General features: G+C 39.8%; 2 protein-coding genes across 5 annotated transcripts in view; both read right to left on the bottom strand.

Annotated features, from left to right (window-relative positions):
- tead1b (TEA domain family member 1b) overlaps nucleotides 1–7,596 on the bottom strand; it is a 36,169-nt gene extending 28,573 nt beyond the window's left edge. For 2 of the 3 annotated variants that reach the window (XM_085378551.1, XM_085378608.1), the window contains exon 1: nucleotides 7,401–7,576. In XM_085378551.1, the coding sequence (XP_085234677.1) occupies nucleotides 7,401–7,557 (157 nt within the window). In that variant the 5' untranslated portion in view covers nucleotides 7,558–7,576. Of the gene's footprint in view, nucleotides 1–7,400 lie in introns of all 3 variants that reach the window. The other variant, XM_085378662.1, reaches the window with a different exon arrangement.
- Nucleotides 7,592–25,237, bottom strand: part of mical2a (microtubule associated monooxygenase, calponin and LIM domain containing 2a) — an 82,898-nt gene continuing 65,252 nt past the window's right edge. Inside the window, exon 24 of one of the 2 annotated variants that reach the window (XM_085378356.1) lies at nucleotides 7,592–7,653. The gene's annotated coding sequence lies outside the window, so the exon portion shown is untranslated. Of the gene's footprint in view, nucleotides 7,654–21,423; nucleotides 21,486–25,237 lie in introns of those variants that run through there. The other variant, XM_085378203.1, reaches the window with a different exon arrangement.

Genomic DNA, 25,237 nt, shown 5'->3' with positions numbered 1-25,237 from the left:
GAGCACACTAAAAAAGTGACACTGCATCTTTAAGAAGCCCAGAGTCTCACTGTGTTTTAGTCAAACAAAGGCAGCCAATTGGGAACATGCAACCTGAAACCAGAAGCCTGGCTCAGAGGGCCTCACACAGACCTCAGAGCAGGGACACACCCCATGTACTCCTGATTCAGGCAGGCACTGAGCCACAGCCTAATCTAACCATTCAGTGCAAACACTTCCAAACATAGGGAAAATTAAAAACAGCCTCATGAATCTGTTGGTTAAGTCTCTTTCTGATGCAGATATGGGCAAACATGAATGTGCACAAATCTGAAATGTTTGGGGTTTTTGTTTAAGGTGATAAAATACACTTTGATCATTAAAACATTGGAGTGAGGTGTACAAAAATGCCTTTCAAAGTGTTTCTTTTCCCGTGCTTGCATGCCTTGCAATTGTTCATTGCATACATGAATATATCAAATAGGCCAAAAACTAACTTAAAAAAAATGCACTCTCTGGCTTTGAAAGCCCGCTCTTCTACACAAAACCCCTCTCAGTAACATCTCCTCAGTCTCCTTGGCATCAGCGCTGCTTATACCTACATTTTCTTATTCACCTCAGCGTGGGCTAAGCACCCCTGTGAGGCACGAACCCCCCAACCACAGGAGGCTGTGAGCAGGAGACGGTAATCTCACGCAAGTCACAACACGTTATGCTCGGTCACCGCAACACGGACACGACTGTGAGCTGATATCTACCCTCCGAAAAAAAACTTACAAAAAATAAAAAATAAAATAAAATAAAATCCACTTCAAAATCAATTTTGCTGCTCAGCAACAGAGTAGCTCTAGATGTGGGTCCAATTTTAGCCCGATTCTCATTAACTGCATTCTCGGAGTCACCGAAACATGCATACATGCGATGCAGACGTGTAGGAAAATCTAAAATTTTCAGTGAAATAATCAGAATCGTCAGTTATCTGGATGTTCCTGCTGGCTCTCGTCCATACACTTGTTTGACTAGTCCGCTGTTCACAATAGACCCATCCTGTTCAGAGTGCAAAACAACATGTGCAATCACCAAAAGGCTTACTGAAAGAGACAACAGAAAAATGGCTTGAATTACAAAAGACAACTGCTGTGTGTGTCATTAAGGAATAAATAATGCATGTGCCCAAACTAAAGAGGCAGACCTTTCATACCCCAAATATGATGCTTTTGGAACCAGTAAAGCCAACAACCCATACAGATCAATCATATAAAACTGCTTTCACAGGCTAGTCTCTTAATGACGGCTTGTTACACACCACAGCTAAATGGCAACATTTTGGAGATTCACACTACTCATGAGTTTCTCTCACATGTTCTCTTTGTTTCTTTATTCTTCAGCTGTTGTCACACATGACCTTGAGAAAAAGGCAGGAGAATCAGCGCAGGGCAATATCACAAGTTGTTCCCTATCACATGAAGCACTCAGCATGAGACAGTTCACATCAGTTCCAGATATATACTCTGTCTGGTTTAGGCACATACACCTGCTCCTAGTGACTCCTGACAAGTGACTCCTAGCCACTCGTTTCTTCTTTTAGATTAGCTGAATTATCAATAGAAACGATTGTTTCTGACTGTAAGCTCAGAAAAAACTGCTGAGTGGAAGAGTGTTTTCCTTCTTTGACAAATCGAGCTGCTTCATGTTAGGTTTTCCTCCTTTTACTGGGTCAGTCTAAAATATATGACTACTTAGTGAACCATGATGAATAAATAACCAGTTTATAAAAATCTGACGTTAAAAAAAACCCTTAAATCTTCTTGAAACTCAAAATGACTTCTTCCTTCCATAATCATACCTGCATCAATACTATTTACACTTTCAATAGTTCCTCCTTTTGAGAGAGACATAAAAAATTGGACTTTTTCACTGTCGTGTGTGAAAACACAGTAGTCTTACACTGACAATGGCAAGGGAACAAATGAGGGATTATTCTGGAGGTGTGTGATGCCTCTCCTGCAATGAAGTTCCTCACACTCCATTCTGAGTGAATGCAGGTGACTCAGGGAGCCTGAGCTGATCCCAGAATTCCTCATTATCCGCCCAGCAGGGAGGATCAGGTCCGCTCGCTCTGTCTCAGAGCATGCTCGGCCCGATGAGACGAGCCCCAGAGGAGCACAGCGCTGGGCCATCGAGGGCAAGCCAGGTCTGCTCATTATATCTAACTCATCCTTGGCATCCCTGCAAACCAAGTGCCACTTAGTTCCCACAGGAGGGGTCTGGGCTGGATCACTGACGAGATGTCAGAGCAAACAGTAGAATGGTAATAGGAAAAGCTTTACATCAACTAACACATGCAGATGGAGGCACCGTGTCCTGCAGCCCACCTACAGTGAGAACATTACAACATATGGTTTTTGGTCATTTACAGACTGTGTTTGCTATTTTTAGAAAAATAAATAATGGTATTATTGCTGCTACTGTTTATCAAAACCAGCAAGACGCAATAATACAAGCATAGGGAGTAGTCCAAATCTCCAAGGTAAGTAATTAAGTCTCCATCAAAAAGCCTTTAAGCTATAACAATGTATTCAACTGTGAAGGACCAGTAATAATATAAATATATATATTTAGGTGTTGTACAGCCTACAAGTAGAGTATGTATTTGCATATTTATTTGTCAGTAGGTAGAATAAAATTCAGGTCTTTATTATTTTTTTTTTCCCCAAACAGTAACTGAGAAAAATTCACCATTGTCATTTAGCTTGCTGGGTAGTGCAAATACATAACTCAATGAATAAACATACAATTTGAGTGAAGCGTGTTGTTTCATTTATCAACTCTATTTCTGGGGTAAATGAATGCAGCCTAGCACAGCAGGTGAATTACACAAGTATAGAGTCGTAAGCCTTTGGGTAAGGGCCAATGCCCTCCATTTCCCTTTGTTGTTAAAAATATTTGCCAAAGTCTGAAGACATGGCAAATGCCGGCGATGCAGCCTATGCAGATGTAGCATCTCCTGTTGCTGCCACAATTAGCCACTGAGAATAGGCACAGTGCCAGCCAACACTAGTCTCAGCACATCCGAAACACTTCAGGTAAACATCACAATAAGCTAGGAAGCAGAAATTAGAAATTGTTTTGTACCGCAACACAGTTGCTATAGAGACTGTTGCTAATTAACTACACTCTACCCCAAGATAACAAAGGGCTTAAGGGCACTCGGGGCAGCTCCTCTTGTGATGAGCTCTGTGCATGGAACACTATGCCATCCCCAGGGATTCTCAACTACAAAATACCTGTCTCCTTGTAGCCAGCTTTCATCCAAGATGCCATGAGAGCATTTGTGTAGAGCCTGTCTGCGTTTCTCTTGGTCTTCGACAGCATCATATTAGCCTCTCCCCTTTTAAAAGACAAATCACTGGACGTTTAACACGAATCAATCCCTAGCAGCAGCACAGAGGACCGCTTCATTGGTCACTTGTCTTTGATGGTATTCCAAAAGGGCGTACTCTTAGCAAAGACTATAAATGGAAAATCTGAGGAATTTTGCACAAAAATTACATTCAAAGGTATAACATTCAAACTCAGCAGTTTGGATTTTGATTGCTTCCTCTCAGTTGACTTCTCTAGATACAAAAAAACTTTTTTTCCCCCAAAACAACAGCACATGCCATATACCTCTACACCACAGTGAGCAGGACAGGTGTACAGTGTGTACTGATCCTGCCACAGGTAAAGGTGTGGATCGCAGGACTTGATAAGGTCCTGGGGAATAATGACATAATTTAAACCAGAAGTGGTAGCAGTCCACACACAGCTGCCATGGTTGGGTTCCTTCAGAGTTAATAATAGTTTCACAGTTCTATCATTAAACAATGAATTGCAAAACAAACAAGGCATGGGTAACACCTGACCTGTTGATTTGGCAACGAGCTGCACTATCCATTGTTGGTTAGCTGTACAGCTAATGGTAGAAATGACTGTTTAGTTACATACATCCAAAAGGTTTTGAGCATTGCTAACATCAGTTCATTCATAAAACTGGACATGTGTTGCACGAATCCATGCCTCGATCCATATCAAATTTTGGATTCTTCCTTTCCCCATTTTCCACCTCGCCAACAAGATCCATGAAAATCAGTTTTTGCACAATCGTGCTTAAAAAAAAAAAAGCCACACAGCAAACAGAAACATTACCTCATAGACCCTTAATGAGCTCTTCTTTTTCATTAAGCTTTCACCCAGAATGCTTCTTAGAGAGCTCTGGAGTGGGACCAAGTGTACTCAGGCCTAGTCTTCAAAACTTCCCAACCGTAATTATACAGTCATTGTGAAAAATGCCCATTAACCTCAAATAATATATTACCAATCACTTCACCTGGACTACTGTCACTGTGTGTGTTCTTTCTCTTCTATGGATGTATGAGAGAGTTCATTTGGCTTAGGCTCACTACACCCAAACCCTGCTACGGTGGGTAAAATATTTGTTGCCTGAATTACTCATGACATTCTTATCTAAATAAACATGCTTGTAAACACAAAGGAAAACATTACGGCCATGTCCATACAGGGTACAATAAATAGGTCTGTAATAAGTCTGTACAGAGGTTAGCGATTAGCTTAAGAAGAAAACAATCCTCCGTTCGAAACTACTGGCCAGTCGGGGCTTTTTTGTGTAGAGTCCACATGTTCTGCCTGTGTCATCGTGTTTTTATTTCTTACAGGTACTCCGGCTTCCTTTCACAAGTGGGTAAGTACAGTGCTGTTAAAAGTATTTGTTGTCTTAGGTTTTACATAATTGATCTTTCAGCCTACTTCACTTTGTCTGAAAGGTTCTATTTAAGTGATTTCTTGATTCATCTGGCCTGGCATTTATCAAAGATAATTTATGATTTAACATGGGGGGGGGGCAATTACTCCCTCCCCCCACATAGGACCAGGTAGATTTCTCTCTTTTTTCTCTCTCTTTTTTGTCTAAAAAAATAATAAATAATAATTGAAAACTTCATTTTGTCCAATATTACATTTTGTTTGATGATCAGAAATGTATGGCTAATATGCAAAAAATCAGAATGGCAAACGCTTTTTCATGGCACTGTGTACATTTGAGGATGAACTGTTGTCTGCGTTCCCCCTGCAGTAGACTTGATCAGGGTGTACCCTACCTGTCACACCCCATGACAGCTAGGACAGCCGTGAATTGGATAAGCGGGCAAGAAAATGAATGACTGGTAAATAAAGACAATTATTGTGACAGGCATTACTATATAACCATTACTGATCCTTGACTGATTTGGAAAAGTCAACAATAGCCTTTCCTATACATATCCTATACATAGATTCTTTCTTGGGTGGCCCGCAAGGAATCCATATTAACAGACAAACAAGAATAACTGTTAACTTTTTTTTTTTATTATTTCATGTTCAAAAGATCTCCATCCATGATCAACATAATAGTGGACAATCTGTTACTCTCATTTTAAAAACTTCAAACCTCGCTAACCTGCTAGCCTCATGTTTCATGCTTTAACCACCAGCTGGTTCACCCGCACTCGCTCGTGCACGCACGCCCACGCTGCAAATCGAAGTCTGTGGGAAACACTAAAGATTGTTATGAAAGTAATGAACTCCTGCAACCTATTCAAATTAAAACTATTTTCTTTTTTGTCTTTAAGTGAAACCCACAGTGGTTTTAGGAAAGTCACATTGGCATTAAAAAGCAGCAACACATTGAAGGGCTGAAGAACAAGCATTGCCACTTGAGAAAGCACCAGTACAAAAGACCAGCAGCAGTGTGCTCCCCAGTGAAATCGGCAGAAAGATATCACCAACATCATATTTTTCAGGTACTGCATCTTCAATTATTAAAAAAATGAAAACATTTTCCCCCAAAACTGAACAGAAGCATTTAGCTCCTTTTTTGCTACAATTCTGCAACATTATCATGCAGTAGTAGCCGTCCCTGCCAAACCTTTTCAGCATCTACACATGAAAATCATTTTACTTCTGTGACAAACAGTTCTCATTTCAGTTAGACCAGGGCACAGCCCAAACACTCAGCTGCTGACGAGCCATCTGTAACCAGATATGGAGCACATCTGGCAGGCCCAACCGCTATTCAACCCTGCAGTCGCTTCTTCAGCAGATTTTAAGGTGGGTTCAACACCACAATAGCAAAACATTTGTTTGGATTTGTTGCTGGGGTTTCGTAATCTATCTTAGACAATAGCCTTGTTGGGAAATGTAAAAAGAAAACATGCTATGGGCAGCGGCGTTTTGCGACGGTTTGTGGTAAATCCATACCAGTGCAAATAATTTTATTAATTGGCACAACTTACATATAAGATTTTGTAATTAAGCATTTGACACAGGAAATGAAAATTAAAAATTAAAACTTGTCAAAAAGAAGAAATCAAAAATACCACAATCTGAAGACATTTCAGAAAAACATTTTTATAATACTGAGAATGTCAACTGAATCGAAAAGAGGCTTACACTTAGCATTGCTCATTTATAACTCTAGAAAAATAATTTTTCATGCTTTAATCCACAGCAGAGGGGCAGCTTCTCTGGCAGCCTCGCTCTGTGTGGGGACCAGGGATTTGGAGGGAGAGACAGTGGGGAGGATCCCGTTGTTTGAGCCCACATCTTTGTAGTGGCAACTGAGGGGATTCGCTGCAACTCCTAGAATTTACATTTTGTTTGGCCGGAGGGGTCACATGACAGCTGCAACCCAATGCTCAGAGGAGCTTTCTGCTTTCACTTGACACTGACAGGCTGTGAGACGGTCCAACACCGCAGAGAGAAAATATTCCCTCTTTCCATGACATCACCCAGGCCAGCCAGGAACAGGGGGGGAGTGGTGGGAGGAGAGGGGGCACAGCTGGTGGCAGCCGTAGTACCATCTGCTACTGACTAATAGTTCATGCGGCTTTACTTATAAACTTGCACTTCTGTGAACCAGAGTGACAGCTCCATGGTCATAGTCACCATCAGTCTTACGTTGCTCGGCACAGCCATAACTGAAGCATGTCTTTCCTTTTTAAAGGAGCAGCACTTTGGAAAATACCCTTACTGACAACTGATCCATACAAACACTCAACAGGCTGGTCTTGATAAGGTTTATGAGCAAGTCTGAATCACTTCCCACAAAATGCCTGTAAAAACACAACTTGTCACCTTAATTACATTTAATTCCAGGTAAATGTTTCCCTATGGTGATTAGCTGCTGATACTAGCTTTGTATTTAGATATGATATATATATATATATATATATATATATATATATATATATATATATATATATATATATATATATATATATATATATATATATATATATATATATATATATAGTCCTCAAAACTAAAAGCAGCAGAGATAATGAATGTGAAAACTCACACTTACACATGCAACAACTTTTACTCACCATACATCTTTCCCTCATCAGAGAGGATGATTTTCCTGCGCCCACAAGGAGGATAGATGGCCAGGGCCTCCTGGAAGCTCTGTTCAATGTCAGGGCTCCACACCCCCTCTGCATCATTGTCCACAGGCTTGTCTGCCGAGTCGCTCATCCTCTCCATGTCCTCGGCAGGGCTCTCGCTGCCGCTCCAGCTGCTGGGATCAATTGTGGCGGTTGAGCTCTCCAAGCTGAAGCTTGGAGCAGACTAGGGAGAGACCTGGAATTCCCAAAAAAAAACAAAAACCCGCAGATCATGACTACTGCAACAGAAAAGCAGAGAACCATCTTCAAAAACAGAATGCTTACAGTTAGTAAAGAGCACAATATGGAGTGGAAGCAGCTAAAGAAGCTTGGACATCACCAAGAAAGTTGTTGAATTGATTTACAATGGATGTTATGGGTTTAAACAGCTGAAGATTTTCTCTCATGGACTTCTTGCTAATTAAATGGCAATGCACAGTGTAAAGGTCTGGGAAATGTATTTTTTCCCCCTTTATTCAGCACCTGTGCAACTGCTCTTAGCTCTATATATTCCTATGAGCTGTAACAAGTACAAAGTCAATGCTGTCAGCAAAGTTGCTAGTTTGATTCCTCTAGGGAAAAAGCATCGACATGCCTCATTACCACCGGCGCTGAGCTAAAGCGCCCAGTCTCAAAGTCTTTAGTGGACAACAGGAAGACTGTGGTTGTAGCTGGCAGCTTGAAGGTGTAAATGTGTATACCAGTGACTGTGAAGAGAAACATTTATATGAAAACAATAATAAATGAAAGACAAAGAAAAAAAACAAAACATTGTGACTACTAACCCGTAGCGCTAACATCTCCAGTCAGCCGCAGCAACTATGGTGGCATAAGGGAATCAGACATTTGAGCAACACATAGGAGCTGGAGCCAAGCTGCTCACACAGCTGGAGAAAGTCTCATCTCACCAGTGGCTACTGACAAGACCAACAAGCTCCTGGTGAACATGCAGCTAATAAAGAGGCGCCTGTCATTGTCCCAAGACAGCAATATCAAGTAACGTGAAACCTGTAACACAAACTATTCTATATACTATATACACATTACAACATTTATGAATGTTCTGACTGGTATTTTAAAGCGTAATAAGATCCAGCACTGTGGTCAGTATGAAACGTTTTGCCTTCTTCTGAAAACATTCAGTGACATCAAGAGCCAGCGTCTGATCAAGGACTCCAAGGGGCGTTTGATGAGGTGGTTAAATAACCTAAAGAAATATCAGAATTCAAATACCCATTTGTTCTGTATTGAGCGTGGGCAGTCAGTCTACAGGTTCCTCGCAGATCATTCATTATGTAAAGGATGAATTTATACTTGGTATGTATAAGAAAGTATGATGTTTAACAAGCTAATAAAGAGCAAGAACACAAAACTGTAAATGTAGACTTTAAAAGGGAACAAAGACAGACCTTAACCTTAATGCTAACCTTAGGCAATTTAAAAGTCTTTTTTTTTTTTTATTAAACGTTTTTCCCAAGTTTTAACAATCAGAATGGAGACAAATAATAATCCTGAAACACATTTAAAAAACTAGTCCATTTGGCCTTTCTCCAAAACATAGAGTTAGGGTATGGTTATCATCTTAAAACATTAGAAGACTGCTAATGTCCTCTTAGAATTTAGTATTTTCCAAATGTGCTAAATCATTGACAGCATCACAGCTAGGAAGTCAAACACAGCTCAGGCAAACAGGTTAGACAGCATGCATGGAAGAAGAAGACATCCTAAAAGGCAAGCTATATAGCAAATTCCTTGAAAGATATACTTTTCAGATAACAAATAGTTAAACCACTGATGAGTTTGTATAGGTCTCGTATGACGGATAGGTGACGAGGAATGACCCTGATAGGCTGCATAAACCAGACTTACTTCAGCCTTTTGTATCCAGATCAATGCAGTCGTCTACACTGTGCTTCTGCTTCAGTCAGCCTGTGTAAAGTGCTTCTTTTAGACTTCACTAAAACATACTAATTCGATAACTGGATATTGGGCTATGGGCTCAATAAAGCAATACAGTACTGTGAATCATAAATCCAGTGTTTATACTCATTGAGTAAAAAGTGTGTCATCCCTATACATCTGTTGTAAAAGTAAGCAAATTCGGCAGTGAGCAATTTTCTTTCTTCTTCATGCCTCAAAGAACACTTTGAAAAATCTCAGTGTATGCTTAATTCACAATCAAAAGTAATTTCACATTTGACATTATATGCTAACAACTGACTGAGGTTTCTCATGGCCCTAATCCCTCCACACTTTCCAGACAACTGCTTCCTCCCTGAGCAAGATCCTATTCAAGCAGCACAAGCTGTCAGGAAGTGGGAATAGTAGCATATGTTTCTTCCAGCATGTCAGTTCATGAGGGGGAAAGGGGGGATGGGAGCAAGCTGTTGGGGAAAAAAACTCCCAGAGAGCAGAGGGAGAGAGAGCTTTTACTGAATTCCGTTTTTGTGTGCTGACTGCTGACGCTGCAGAACCAACTCACAAACTGATGAGGGAGGGGAAACGTTCCCATTTCAACCACTAAAGGGCTGAACCTCTTTCTGGATGTGCTCCTCTTAACCCAACCAAGTGATTATCTGTGCTCATAATCGAATCCAGCTTACATTTTTATGGCAAAATATCTTTCTGAAGAAAAACGCTCGCCCGTGTCCTCGTGAAGCTCGAGCAGCAAGCGCCCAGTCTCCTCATATCTAGTCTAATGAAACATTCTTTCCAGATTTGTAAAAGCACAACTGCAACAAATCGAATCCAAGTAAAAATAAATATACCTCAACTTTAAAATCTAATCCTCTTTCATCAATAAGCTGACATGGATGTTTTGTGTCTTCTGTTATGTTTTGTAGGAACACTGGTTCTCTGTTGTGGTATGCTATGGTTGGTAAAGTGATACTTTAATCAGTCTTTAGAGACAGTGTGGTTTTCTCCATCATGCTTCCCATCCTGTGCATGCGCCTTCCTCCAAACATTGCAAAGACCAAAAACGTTTGAAGAGCTATAATAACATTATATCAGCGATGCCTGATGGAAAATGTTGGGCTTAAAATGTATAAATATGAGCTTCATGAAAGCCTATAATGCATTTACAATGAGCACATAAGGGCTTTGTAATATCTTGTAACATCTGTCATCGTCAACATGGGAATTAAAAAAAGAAATATGCATCTGGATGAGAATCTATTGAAATTCACCAAATTACTAACAACCGAGGACACATCTGGAATGGGAATAATTAAAGTTAGTGTGGTGTTTAACTGCTAGGACAGTGAGTACTGACAACATGGGTGATTTATTCTCAAACCAACTTCTGAGTCAACCAAAGCAAGTGTCTATTAAGGCTTCTGTTACCACAGTTTTGTAGTGAACAATATTTCCAATATTATAAAATTTGTTTATGATATTTCAAGTAACTGCTACTCTCTATTCTTACTAATAATCTCACTTCTTGGTGCTTTCTAATACATCAATACACTCATCTTAGACACTAACGCATGAATAATTTAATTAAAATAACTTTTTTTTTACTAAGTAGCTTTATTTTCTTTACTTTTTCTATAACTCTTTTTTTTTTTAAATAAAAGCACCATCTGAATACATCTGACAACAAATGGGTAGAAAATCAGGCCAGCTCACAATCATTTATCAGCACTTTTCCTGTGATGTTCACAATATCAGCGAACTGAGGGAGAAGAAAACAAACACCTTAAACCTGAACATGAACTGCCTTATTAAAAGCATCAATGTGTCAGAGTTCAAACCTGTGGAAGAAGAGCCTATTCTACATTTCAATTTTATTTCTATAGCACATTTAAAAGTCACAGGTACAACAAAGTGCTTCACAGACGAGCCATACTTGCAGGTTTACAGCAAAAGAAAACAATTAACAACAAAGAAATACAGTTATAGGATGGTAATATTGCAACAAGCACGAACCGGGAAGAAATTAAGCTAAGTAGTTTGAAAGGCGAGCTTAAACAAATGGGTTTTTAACCGTGATTTGAAAGATTGAATAGTTTCCGACGCACGGACATCAACCGGCAGGCTGTTCCAGAGTTTTGGTGCAGCAAAAGCAAAGGCACGATCCCCCTTCGTCTTTAGTCAAGACATTGGTTGCATTAGGAGCCCCTGATTAGAGGATCTGAGTGCCCTTGGAATAAAACCACAAGTAAAATGTATATCTCCATTAACCTTTTGATTATTAAAAATTCCAGACTTAGCTCTTATTAACAGAGAAACAAAATAACAGCTGGATTCATTTGCCCCGCCCATACTTTGAGACATATTTAAATGCATTTAGAGAGGAAAACTAATTTTTTTTTTTTTTATATCTTGAAGCTGCTGAAATTGCTGAGCATGTCTCACTCTGCGGACAAGCATTAATGCTTCTTTTCTGCAGAAATTACTCCACTAACAATGTTTTTCCACAGGGCTTTTTCATAATATGAGAGCAAATGTGTCTTCTGGATGCTGATGATTAGCTGAGGGAAAACAAAGTAAGTCAAGCAGCACAAACAACACGCCGAACCTGGCAACAAAGAATAAAATGAGTTTAAACTTCAAGCCCACTCTCAAAAGAGAGGGAAGAGTGTCTAAAGGGCACACAGAGGCTCTAAAACCATCACTTTTAGCCAGAAACTATGTAGCTGAGTGTTGATCTGCATCTTCCTTCAGGTCATCCATCCAAAACTACTGGCACAGGCTGCTGGCACACAGCACTATCTAGACGGATTTACAACAACTTTAAAAGGATCTGAAAGAGAAAAAAAACAACAACCCCAAACTGGCTTTTACCTTCTTGTCACTTTTTCCGGCGGCACGAGCAGTTTTATCTTTGTTCACCCGTTTCGAACAGAATAATCGGAGTCATTTCTTGCTCTTGCTTTTCTTGCAAATCTGTACAAATTTTTATTCCAATGCTTTCTTAAACATGCCTAGTAAACTGCAAAGCATTATTAATGCCATCACTCTTCTTAGAAACTTCCCTTAACTTGAACTTGGCGGCTGAAAATGACAGATGTATGGTGGCTAGATAAAGAGATCATTCAGGTTCGCCAATGCTAAAAATATCCATATGCACACTTACATGAACACCACATACACACACTGCATAGAAATGCTGCGAATTCTTGTACATATTGTAAATGTATTCTATATGCATGTGCACGCTGTTTGCATTTCGTCATTTCATTGTTTGAGTAATGTACTTTTTAATGACAATAAAATTGAATTTCACCTAAACTAACATATAATTTGATAAGTTAAACATTACTTGTTAACCCTCCAGCAAACAAGCTATAGTAACTATACTGATTTTATATGCTATCCATTTCACATAAAACGTCATCATAACAGCATGTCCTTTAATGTAGCAGCTCTTCTAAAACTTTCTAAACAATAAGCAGTCAACATTTTCCATCATTTTTATCCAACAATGAATGAATCAGCCTGATTGTTTTCATGATCACTTTGGCTGTTAAAGCATCGGCCTCTTAGCCACAGGCCACAGAAACACTTGACCATGTAATGATGTAATGTTAAAAAGCATACATGTATTTCCAAGGTGATAAATGACCCCACTCAATTTTCCCCATTTATCTTGCCACATCGATGGGTCAGTTTTTGTAAAAACTATAAAAGATCATAGAAGCAGACTGAAAAATTCAGGGTAGGAAACACTTTTTAGAATTAAAAATATCAGAATGACCCATAAATATATGGCTGAGGTCATATATGGCCCCGAACAGTCACATGGAAGTTTATATGAAGGGTGGGTTATCTGACTGTTTTATATCACAGTGTGGAGGTAAACAGGATGCTTTTAAAATCAACTAAGCAAAAGTGTTATTGGTTGTGACATAAGGAGAGAGGTGGTCAGGAAAAGCACAACAAGTCTTTTAACTTAAAAACAAAACTGAATGAACGACAGCATGGTGACCAGCATGAAAGAAACATCAAAGCTCTGAAGATGAAATCAAAAATGAAATCAGAGTGAAAACAGGATGCATTAAGAGATTTTTGAGCTGGCTCTCTAGCCCTGAGATGAAATGACCGCATTTTTTTTCAAGCTACCACACAGATAATTAATCGTATGAGCACATACATTCAAACTAAACCTGCAGGCAGAACTGTAGTCCATAAATAAAGAAAAGATACACTTATAGGATAGGTCGTCCGTGGTCTTTAGGCCAAATTGACATGTTTGGACCCATGAGGTTTCAAACAGGTTATGTGAAGCTACATGACACTCGAATGTGACGAAACACAAATAAACCTAATGCCCTTATCACCAGTGTGCTGCCAAGATCTTTCTTTCAGTGTAAATGAATGCTTTTATAATGATTAAATGTACCATAAACTGCTGATGTGCAGTCTGACATGTTAGCAAAATTGTTTGAAAACAGTCAGTTCTGAACAAATACACCGATGTGCTGCAGCTCAAATTACCTGGCTAAACTGCATGCAAAGGACTAGATAGTTTTGCTGTGTGAAAAATGTGAATAATCTGGCAGTTGTCAATGAAGACGGTCTCTTAGTGCCTTAGAATTTGAAGACTAATTACGCCTGTCAAAAGAGGGTATGAATGTCACCCGTAGAAACACTTTTGGCTTACAGATAATTGCATACTTCTGTCTTTGCAGGGTGTACACCATAGAAATGGTCTTATTTGTGAGATGCAGGGTAAAGATGGCCTGCAATGCAATAAGTGAATGTGGTAGCTAAGCAGAGTAGTAGGTGTGACATGGAATTATGGGAAATTACACTTACTGCAAGATTACATAAACCACTCACCAAGCTGGAATTCAGCTCCTTAAATTAAGAGAACCCATTTCACCCATCAGACAGAGCAAGGTAATGAAATAGCAGATGAGAGGTCTCAAATGTAATTTTCCATGTGGAGTTCTTTTGTGCCGTTATCTCAGAGGGTGCAATAATAATTCTCTGAATGACTTTTGTGCACCCCATAATGGCCCACAGTAGCTAAGGCCACAGTGTGTAAAACTATAATTACCATGTGATTTCAAAACATTTTTAGCATGCTGTGAAGACATATTCTGGCCCCTGCGTAATTATTACAGCAATGTTAAAAATATTCCAGGCAACACGCAACTAACTATGAACATTTACAAAGACAGACGTTATTGAAATTCCACATTCAGTCATTAAAAACAAATTAATTACCTTGAAGAAGGCATGTTTGTGGAATGAAGTCTTTCACAGCAGGCCTTTGAGGACCTTGAGATACAAAACACACTAAAATAAAAACTAACCAGCTCGAAGTGAAGTGGATGCATGCACTGACTGTTCAAAGTTCTTTCAAATCAACTAAAGGGTTGCAACCCAAGTCCAAACTCTAAGCGGAAAAAAGGGAGGAATCAAAATATTTAAAGGCAACCTTACGAAATAATTAAAGAATCCGAGTGGGGTTTTCATTCAAGTTTAATTGATAAGTCTCAAAAAACATTTTTAAAAAGAATAAATAATATCAATTTCCAAAGCTTTCTTATGCTCCCTCTGTTATTGGCAAAGACCCAGTGTTTATTTCTTGCCTCTTTGAACTTCCAAGCTTAAGTGCTGTGAATCTGTCTGCTATCATCTCTCTCAAATCTGAGGTCTTCATCCCACTACCCAGCAACCATCAGGCCACTGTGGGATCAATCTTTGTTTGAGATTGATTTACAGGTTCTGTCAGAGCAGCCCTCTCTACCTGCCTCAGACTGTGAAACAGGTAAAAACAACAACATGATCTGGACAACATCAGATGCGTCGTCAGCCGAGAAAAGAGGCAACGCTAAAGGTCTTCCACTTGCACAGCAGAGGGAAAATTGACTGTAAATCTCAGAGACAAAAATCTCTCCTTCTGAGGACACATCCCTGCTCTGCCAGTAATATCAAAAACATTACATATAAACAAAAAGGAAAAAGAAAACACAATTTACCATTCAGACACGAAACGTAATGAAAGCTCAGGGGACATTTGCCTATCAAAAATTTGCAGTGCATACCAGACGGCATACACCCATGTCAGAGTGGTGTGGAGTGCGAGAGGAACACATAAAGCTCAGGAAATTAAAGCTGTAAATAAAGGTTCGTCAGATAAAGGATCTCCTGACAGTTATGAGAGCAGAGCAGGCAGAGGGCTGGCTGCTGGCTCATCCAGGACGCGTGCGGACGGGCATGAAAAAACAAATCACAGTGATGAGCATGAAGGCCACCATTTGCATTTGGCGCTGCCAATTCACACCGACTTTCATCTCTTTTCTTCTGCATCTCCAGTCTTCATTTGTCCCCTTATATACGTTTCTCCTTTTTCTCTGTTGTCATTTTTTCCTCTCCTTGACAACTCTTGTATACCACACTGGACTCCCCCTGTCAATGAAGGTGTCCAAAAAGGTATAGAAAGTGTTGACAAGCCAAGAAAAATGTAACTCAAATGTTCTGTCTTTCAATTTTACAACAGTCTTTTGTCCTGTGACGGCTGGGATGGGCGATCTCCTCGACGATACTGAATGGATGGATAGATTAACCCCATCCATACAGAGATTGTATTCAACAGGTAAACTTTTTTTTTATTTGATGCTATGATTTTGCGTCAGTGGGAATTTGTCAGGTTTTCTTAACTTTCTTATTTAGCTACATCCTAAAATGTTCTTTTTAAAAAGTTACATTTTTCTTGTTCTTTACAAATGTCTAGGATTAATGCACTTCGACTAAACCATTTAGAAATCTATACTTCTTTCATTGCTTATTACAAGGAAAACACTACAGTAAGATGCAGTCTTCCATATTTGTACACCAGAAAACAAGAACAGGCTAGTGTGCGAAGTCAGAAAAATCTTGCAGTTGTTGCCATGCAATGTGAATACAGGCGAATCAGCGTTTTTGTGTTTTCAAATATTTAAAAGCAAGGAAAAAATTTCCAACAACTGGGATTGAACTGACGCCGCCAACAATCAGCAGTGGAGGACAATTTCACTGACGGTGTTCGAGGGCAAATGGAGCTGTTTGGTTTAGCTTCACTTTCAAACAGTAGTAGGAAAAAAAAGGCGAGAGCTTGGAGAAAAGTGAGTCAAAACAGAGGACTTTACAGTAAGATATGAATATATATCCCTGTAATTTGATTCCAGCTATTGGTTGTACTACTCAGGGGTGGGAGTTTCTAATGCAGCTGCATTTATGTGAGTATTACTTTGGTTTGGTGTGAGGGCATGAACTAAGACAGTTTGAGTTTAACCTTGTCTTTATTTATGTTTAAAAATACTGTCACTACATACTTTCTCGTGGTTTACTGAAAGCTGTATTGTTCGCTAATAAACCCGCTTCCATGTATTAATGATGTAATTACAATTAAACACCTCCTAGTTGAAAATGTCCACTATTTGGGCCAATTCAAAAGACTAAACAGACACACACACACACACACAAAAAGTTTGGACCGCACTGCTCTCCACTGCAGCATCCTGGCTCAGATTCCAAACTAATTTACCGGGTACAGCCCGCATATTAATGTTGGGAGCTTGCCTTCCAATCTACGTGTGCCTTCTCTGAATCCAGGGCACCTCGAGGGCAGAAAAAGCCTGGCTGATCTGTGTCAGTCACGACACTACTACAGCGACCATCGAGGAAAGGTCTTGTGAGAATTTATTACAAGAGGTACCTGGGGAGTATGAACAAAATAACCCACATTTGAATACATGCCACAAATTATACACAGTTTCAGTAAATGAAGTGACAGTGCGCCTTTGTTCCATGGATTTCCTTCAACTAGCGGAGAAGCCGAACACCACTGCCACTACTATGGTCGGCACTGAGAAAGGAAGTTGTTGAAGCCGAGATTTCCTGCTTTCATTGCGGTTAAGAGCAAAAAATGTTTATAGTGGTTTCAGAAACTGACTCATGAAATGATTCAGAGTACATATTGCTTTTTGTCTGTGTTTTACCATGAAGCAGAGCTCATTTGTCTTTTTTTCCCCCTGCTTTCATATAAGAACTCCAGACAAAGTCCAAGTGTCTAAGAAACACATCAATAACGAGCGGTTATGACACCGTGAATTCTAAATGCCTTTTTCCAGAACTAATAATTGAGATTGCCATATGGTAAGCATTATAAGACTGCAATATTAAAGTGGTACGACTTCAAAGGGTGAGAGAAGCTCAATCATTCGGTGCTTTATTTAAAACTACAAAGCCTGAGACTTGCCTTGTTCTTTTTGAATGAACAGACATCTGCTACTACTCCGGCAAAATGTAAGTAAACTTAAACACAGCCTTCCATAAGTAAGGAACGGGGGGGACTGTGTTGCACTAAGGTGGTTGACAGGGCCAAAGTGCGTTCGGTAGCTGGCAGTCATTTTATGGCTGCAGTACTGAAGCAGATTTACTTAGATGACGTCAGTGGCTTTGAGCCAGCTTTTCCTTTTTGGTGGCACTCTCCGCTGGCCTCAGTGGGCCCTGCTCAAACTGCTGAGCAGCAGCGCATACTCTAAAATTCCCTTTCTAGACCAGGGTTTACCTCAGGGCACACACAGTCTGGAAGCCTGCAGGAGTATCCTCTTTTTAAAGGGTGTTTTGACCATGGAAAACGCTGATGTTTTGATGCGATTCAACTCCTGCCACACATCACATCTAATTACACAATTAATATCTCCGTGTCTAGATTCAATTACAGATCAGAGATCTTTTTCAAGCCTAGAATTTTCATAACAAAAAAAATAATAATAATAGTGTGTATTAGCATTTCAATTAAAAATACGGGACACATAATGTGATCGCATTCCCATGAGCATCTGCACAGCCACAAATAGAAAGCATGCCTCGTTGCACTGTTGTTTCTACATGTATCCCTTTTTCATCTGTACTTTATACAAATGGAAAAACAAACATACAAAAAAAAACGAAAAAGAAAAAAAAAAAAACACCCAAGCATGAACGAGAGCATGTAAAAGACAAAATTTACATCTATGGATAATCTTTTTTTTTTCCTTTGGATTTGCAAAACATGACCCTTTATCTCAACAACACACACACACACACACACACACACACACACACACACACACACACTAGTAAACAACAACTGCTGGAAGCCATAGTCTATTTTTTTGCGAAAAATAACACAAAAAAAAAAAACGCTGATCGTTATTACACTGTGTCAATGCCACTGAGGTACCAAATAACTATCACCATGAATTCAGGTTGGGACTACGTGACTACATGTGGGAGTGCCGAAACAGTGAACTGGTTCCAAACTGTCCATCCTTCAGAATCCCCCAGCCTTCAAGCTTATCAATTCCAAAGCCTTTTCTTTATCAAAATAAGCCATTGCAAAATGCCGACATCAAACTTGCGGCCATGGCGCTTTTTCCCCACATGACTCGCATGCAAGCTCTCTCTCTCTCTCTCTCTCTCTTTTTGTAAATCTTTTTCTAAACTGCATCGATACAATCTTCCACCTCTATCCGTGATCATTTGTAACCTAATGTATGATTATGGCTCTGTTTGCATTAGGACTCTAATAAAAGCTATTTATAAATCAGATGGCATCCAAGGAAGCTAAAAACATTGATGCTCTGTGGCACAGAGTACACAGGAACTTCTCTCCAGCAGTCAATTAGCAGTGACTGTATCGCTTAATGTGCTATTAATCCAAACAGTCAGGAAGCATTTGAGATTATTCTCAAACTGAACTGATTATTGTAGTATCAGTGAGTAAAGGCAGACCCGGTGCTTCTTCTTTAGCGAAGAGGGCCTTTCTGTTCTGCATCACTCTCGTAACCTCGCAGGCTGGATCACCACAGGTAACTGCAGTTATAGCTGAAGTACAAGTGTCATGAGTAATTACGGTCATATTCCGTCACTATCAAGGCTTCATGGGAGACTGTGTATATGCATGACACCAGGCTCAGCTAGACCATTCATCAGCGACAGGGAAAATTTAATTTTTGAATTCATATATACGTCATAGTTTCTTGTAGACTGATGATGTGACAAGTGCTCAGCCAAAATTCAGCTCTCTGAAGGTCAACAGAAGAAAAGAAGAGTCTCACTTTGCTCCAGAAGTAACCCTGTCCACTGTGCTTGACAAAAGCACATTATTCTGTCCTCACTTCACAGCAAATAGACCACACTCTCTCCAGTCCTACCCTCTGACCTCAATAAGGCAGCGGAGAGCAACAAAGACAATATAGCCAAACAACACTACTCTCAATAGGATAATTATCTGCATCTGCTTAAATTTCACCTTAATATGAGCCACACAATCCTTACATGCTTCCTGGGCTAATTCCAAATGTTTAAAAAGTATAGACTGATGCTGATGCACTGAAAAACCTGGCTGTGTGCTGCAGTCTAGCGATCAACAGGTACTGCTTTCTCAGCACTGTGGTGGTTCAAAGCAAAAAGGGAGTTTAAAACCTGCCAGTTTCATATGTAAAGCTTCATTGGGTCAAACAAAGACAACATCCTATTCTTGCACAAATGTTATGCAGGCTTCCGTCCAACAGGTCCACTGGTTGCATAAGCTGAAAACAAAGCATCTTTTTCAATCCCAGATTTTTTTTCTTCCAAGCAAGCAGATTTATACTGTGACGTGTGTGTGTGTGTGTGTGTGTGTGTGTGTGTGTGTGTGTGTTACACCTCACTGCATTTAAACTGTTTCCATTAAATTATAGCAGCCCTTTTAGATTAATTTAATAAATAACAGTCTCTTTTTCCCGTGTGTTTTCGGCCCTTTATTTGCAAAAAGTTACACCGAGTTTGCTGTGAGAAAATGCTTGTTTTACATTGCGAAAAGCAGAGTGCATGTGCGCTTGTTATAACCAGCTGCTTTCACATTAAATAGTGGAAAAGGTGGAAAGAGGTGGGAGGCTGTAAGTGCTTCAGCCAGAAACTTGTAGTAGCAGTAGTAGCAGTAGTGATGGAAAGTGGATTTTGTTCAACAAGCTATTTTTAAAGCTTTGGCAGGTTTTTTTTTCACCCATTTTCTCAGTTGTCGCCTCTCCTGCAAAGCTTACAATAATACAAATCAGCTACTTTGACAAAATTAGCTTTTTCAGGAGGCAATTGCTTCGTTATTTTCCTAAAGCTGATCATAAAATACTACTGAAGCCAAGTGATGTCAAGAGAAGTGAGACACAAAAAGGGCTGGAGATCTCACGAGAGAATAAATTAGAAATTTCTGCAAAATTATTACAGTAGAAGCACCTTCACTGACTTGTGTCAACACTATCAGAGTTGTGTCAACTGTGGTCTGAGGACCAGTTTGTCCTCAGACCACCATCTGAAGCAGCAAATGCTGAGTAGACAACAAAGTGGAAACAAATCAAAGTATTTTAGTGCAACTTGAACCTAAGATAATGAAAGCTTTGATCTAATTCTCATCGCTTTCTCTGTATAAGGGCCGTGTTCCCATCCAGGGAAGTCCAGAAAAAGTTAAGTGGATGAAATCATTGTAAGGAGTAAACTCCTCCAGCTGGCCTGCAGTTTTAGCTGAGCAGGCATTTCCCAAATTAAAGGAAGGGAAGGGACAACAATAAAGGAAACCCCATAAATGTACACAAACTCCAGCTGCTAATTCAAGATCCTTTTTAAAGACAATTTTCATTATTAAAAGCGACCTTTTAAGGCTATTTTAAACCACAGTAAAGCGCTCAAGTGACCAAAAAACTACATATTATTACAGATTTTTTTCAGCTTGGTAGTTTTGGAGGCATAAGTTGGCCCTGGGGCTCTCCAGAGGAGCTTTAATGAAGCCCTCAAAATGAAAGAATAAAAGGAGTTTGGGTTAATCTTTCCCCTCCGGTTCAGCAATCGGTTTCCTCGGATAAAGTGACAACATGGAGAGCACCACACCAACAAACCTTTGAAAATAAAAAAATAACATAAAAATAAAAAATACTTACACAAAACTTAGATGACGATTCGAAAAAGCACCGTCAAACGCGTTGAAGCAACAAGTCTCGCCACAGTGTTTTCTTCTTCGAGGTGGTCCGAAAATGCTCCGGTGAAATCTCCAACAACTCCCGGCTGAGCCAACTACGGAGAGGAAAACAGCAACGTTTTCAACCGTCATCTTGTCCAAAAACTGTTATTCGTGCAGTGTGTTTTTAGTTCATCCCGAATCCCACTGCGAGTTTCTGACAATCTGACACGGGGGCAAACGGCTTCCGAGGCTTTTATAGGGGCGTATGACCAGGCTTCTTTTCAAAAAATGTGAAAAATGTCAAAGATTTTCGCTGCTGTGTCAAAGCCATAGGCTACAACAGTGAGTGTTCAAAGTGAGCACCCTGTTGCAACAGCGGCCATCTATCTCCGCGAAGGAAACAAACGACCTAACGTTACTTCACGCTGTGGGATAAATATTAAACAACTAAATAAAGCCAACATTTTTAATACACTGTGCAGCATTTCCAAAAAAAGAGAAAGAAATACGTAAACTAACCCACCCCCCTCCTCCCCAAATGAACTGAAGTCTACAACCCACTTTGAATGCCTGTAACTACCATTGAAACTTACCTCGTAATTGATATCTCATATAAAATTGCCCCTTTCTTTTGGTAATGTAATGTTACTGGGTATTTTGAATACTATGTCAAGTTATTCTGATGTTTCTGGGCCAGCCAGGAAGGTGTAGGTGAATCGCTTCGCGCACTGACAGAGATGCGAAGAATGCTCGGAATGAGAAGAGGAATGAAATGAACGCAGGGAGCGAGTTTGCGCCGGGGCGGAGCGAGAGGTGGCGTCATCCCGAGCCCAGCAGCCAGCCTGGGCAGCAGGCAGCAGCAGCGGGGACAGGGAGGGCACTGAACATCCCAGCAGAGGGGAGCTGACGCCTTCAGGGACGCGAGGAAAATCCGATTTCACAGTTTCGCAACCCACTGGTCACACAGTTTCAGACCTCAGGCATGTCATGCTTAAGCCTAAATGATTTTCAACAGGTAATCTTAAAAGGCAAAAATGGTTTGCGGCTGTATAGTCTTTACAGTGCTGTGCAAAAGTCTTGAGCCACCTGTCATTTCTTCATTTCTCCCAAGGAGCCAGACTTTCTTGTAATTTTTAATGTGGTATTGCGCAATAACTCTTCAGGCTTTCTGGAGGTTTTGTGCAGTCTTTCTTTGGGATTTTCAGTTTCAGTCTAGTAGTTGTACCTGGCCATTTTCAGAGGAATGTTTATTTGTAAGCCACCTAATACAATTTCATACTCGAATAGTAAATCATTCGAGTATGAAAAAGGCGACTAATTCAAGGGAGATTCAGGGTTGTGTCTACACATAACAGACAGCTTAGAAATAGAAAAATAAATCCAGCAAAGACCTGACACAAGACCCAAGAGATACATCTTGCCCTTTAGTTTTCCAAAGCCTCATCAAGAAGGTCTCAATCGAAGTGTGGCTGTCAAGAAGCCAATTTCTGAGGAAGAGAAATGAGGAGAAAAGGCTGAGGTATGCCAAATTACACAAGAACTGGCCCGAAAGTCAGGGGCCACAGGCCTCATGGAGTGATGAATCCACATTTGAAATGTTTGGTTCAAATCTGAGGAAGTCAGAAGAGAGGTATACAAGTGAGTGGCTATACAGCCATCTGTAACACACAGCAGAGGAGAATGTCCTTCAAGGAGATTGGAGAACTATGACTGACGACTACTTAAAGAAATTACAAGAACGCTTGCCTAAGAGGGTTCACGCTGTGTTGAAGATAAAGGTGGTCATACCAAATATTTACTTTCAAGTAAACAGTACAAACTCTTTTCTTGACCTACATATTTCCATGTGTGTTTCCATACATATGTTAATAAAAGGCAGTAAAAGGCTAGCAACACATAAAGAAACGAGGGATTTCACTATCTAATCTGTTTCTGTGATATTGTGACATATCATACACAGAACCAAAACAAAAAGTTAAAGTCAGCTTTATTGTTATTTCTGCCATATGTACAGGACATATACAGAAAAACATTGTTCACCCGGCCCATGGTATGCAAACAAAGACAAGCATTAACAATAAATAAAAGAAAGAAAAAAATTATCTATACAAGAATTATGTATATTGCCGCAGTCTGTGTACATTACAGTGCCTTTCAGTGAAACAGTAGACAGTGAAAGGATTCAGTGGTTTAGTTATAATGCAGGGGACATTCAGCTGCCACTGACACAGACACTGCAAACAATTAGAAAGCTGTTCTGTGTGGATACATTTATCCTTTAATAAAGAAAATCTTTCCTGATGGGGTATCATCTCTTTTCCATCTAGGCCCCACAATGGGTCACTGTCAGCTGCGGATCTAGAAAATTTTACGTGTGTGTGTGTTTGGGGGGGGGGGGCTGAGGCAAGAGGGCAACTGCCCCCCCTTGCCCACATGTAGATCCACCCCTCGTCACTGTATAATTTAAGCTTGAAATGTATACAATTGCTCCCACACCTTAATTTGATTCTTCATATAGATTTTTTATTAATTTATCAAGCACCTGTGTTGGAAATGTGATGAATGATATCAACAAATTTATTTCAAATATAAACAGTCAGTGCAAAATGCCTAATAACACACGTGGAAATTACCACTGACACTTTCCGACATGCAATGATTGACAATTCAGCATCAACCATGTGGTGTGTCTGTTCAACAGCAATATAGAAACATGGGGCGGGAGGCATATATTATTACCCAGAATGAAAATCCTAGTGCTTTTGGATCATGGTGGAAAAATAAGTAAATGAATAAAAATGCAATATAAGGAAACATGTTAAATAAACTGCAATTTCATATAATAAAATATAAAATTCTTATATGCACTTGCACGTAGTACCTTTATGTGGCTGTTTTAAATAGTAACACACCACTGCTGCGTCTCCCTTAGATTTCCATGATTCTCTCAAGCACCATTTCTGCAATATTAGAAAATAACTACAACAGAGCCACCGCTGTGTGACAAATAGTGGGCATTTACCTTTACCTAAATGCTTTTCTAACAAGGGACATTTATGGTTGCTACACAGACACCACTGTTTTATGTCGTTCCAGCTCACATACAGTATATAGTGATCCTTGATCCTTGATACAACACTTAGACGTTATTGCCTGCCTCCAAATCAGCCATTGCTAATTCTTTGAAATGCATTTTTTTGTTTATTTCCCCCTCCCTTAATATCCTGTCTCTTGGATTATTGGACATTGTTACACCTTTATGTTATCTGTACTGTTTAAGAGGAGCTATTCAGAGGTTATTAACACCATTCACAGTATAATACAACCTAAAAACATTAGACTTATTTTCAGACAACAGCTGTTATCAATATACAAATCCAGTGTGTTTGCTACAAACCACCACTTCAGCTAAGATTTATGCATTTCAAGACATGTTGTATGCTCAAACTATAGGCACATTTTTTGAAGGTGGAGTCGGCCAGATTTACAAGCGACTGCAAACAGTTATAGATAGAAAACAAGGTGAGAGACACCAGCACAGACATGTCTGAACAAGTCATCCATTAGGAGCTAGTGTTCTGACACCAGTCCTTCAAAAGAAAGGGATCTATGAAGATGAATGACTGCTGCTCTGAGGACATCCATCAACACCTTTTAACATCTGTCTGTGCACGTTTAGCAGAGAGAGAGATACAGTGAGGTGAATGATTTGAAAGGGGGCTTTATACCTTGTCATTTTTCTATGCTTTTTTTTTTTCTTTTTACAGCTGGCCTTTGTATTTCATAATCTGTTGCACTTCACGCATCACACTTGGAATAGCTTAGCTTTAGCCACATTCAAAGCAGTTGATATTAAATCAGCCAC

Source organism: Diplotaxodon limnothrissa, linkage group LG1, assembly GCF_057381915.1.
Source record: "Diplotaxodon limnothrissa isolate DT_005_m linkage group LG1, D_limnothrissa_male_GT1.1, whole genome shotgun sequence".
NCBI lineage: Eukaryota > Metazoa > Chordata > Actinopteri > Cichliformes > Cichlidae > Diplotaxodon > Diplotaxodon limnothrissa.
Note: the sequence above shows the minus strand (reverse complement) of the source record. Positions and strands in the feature narration are given on the sequence as shown.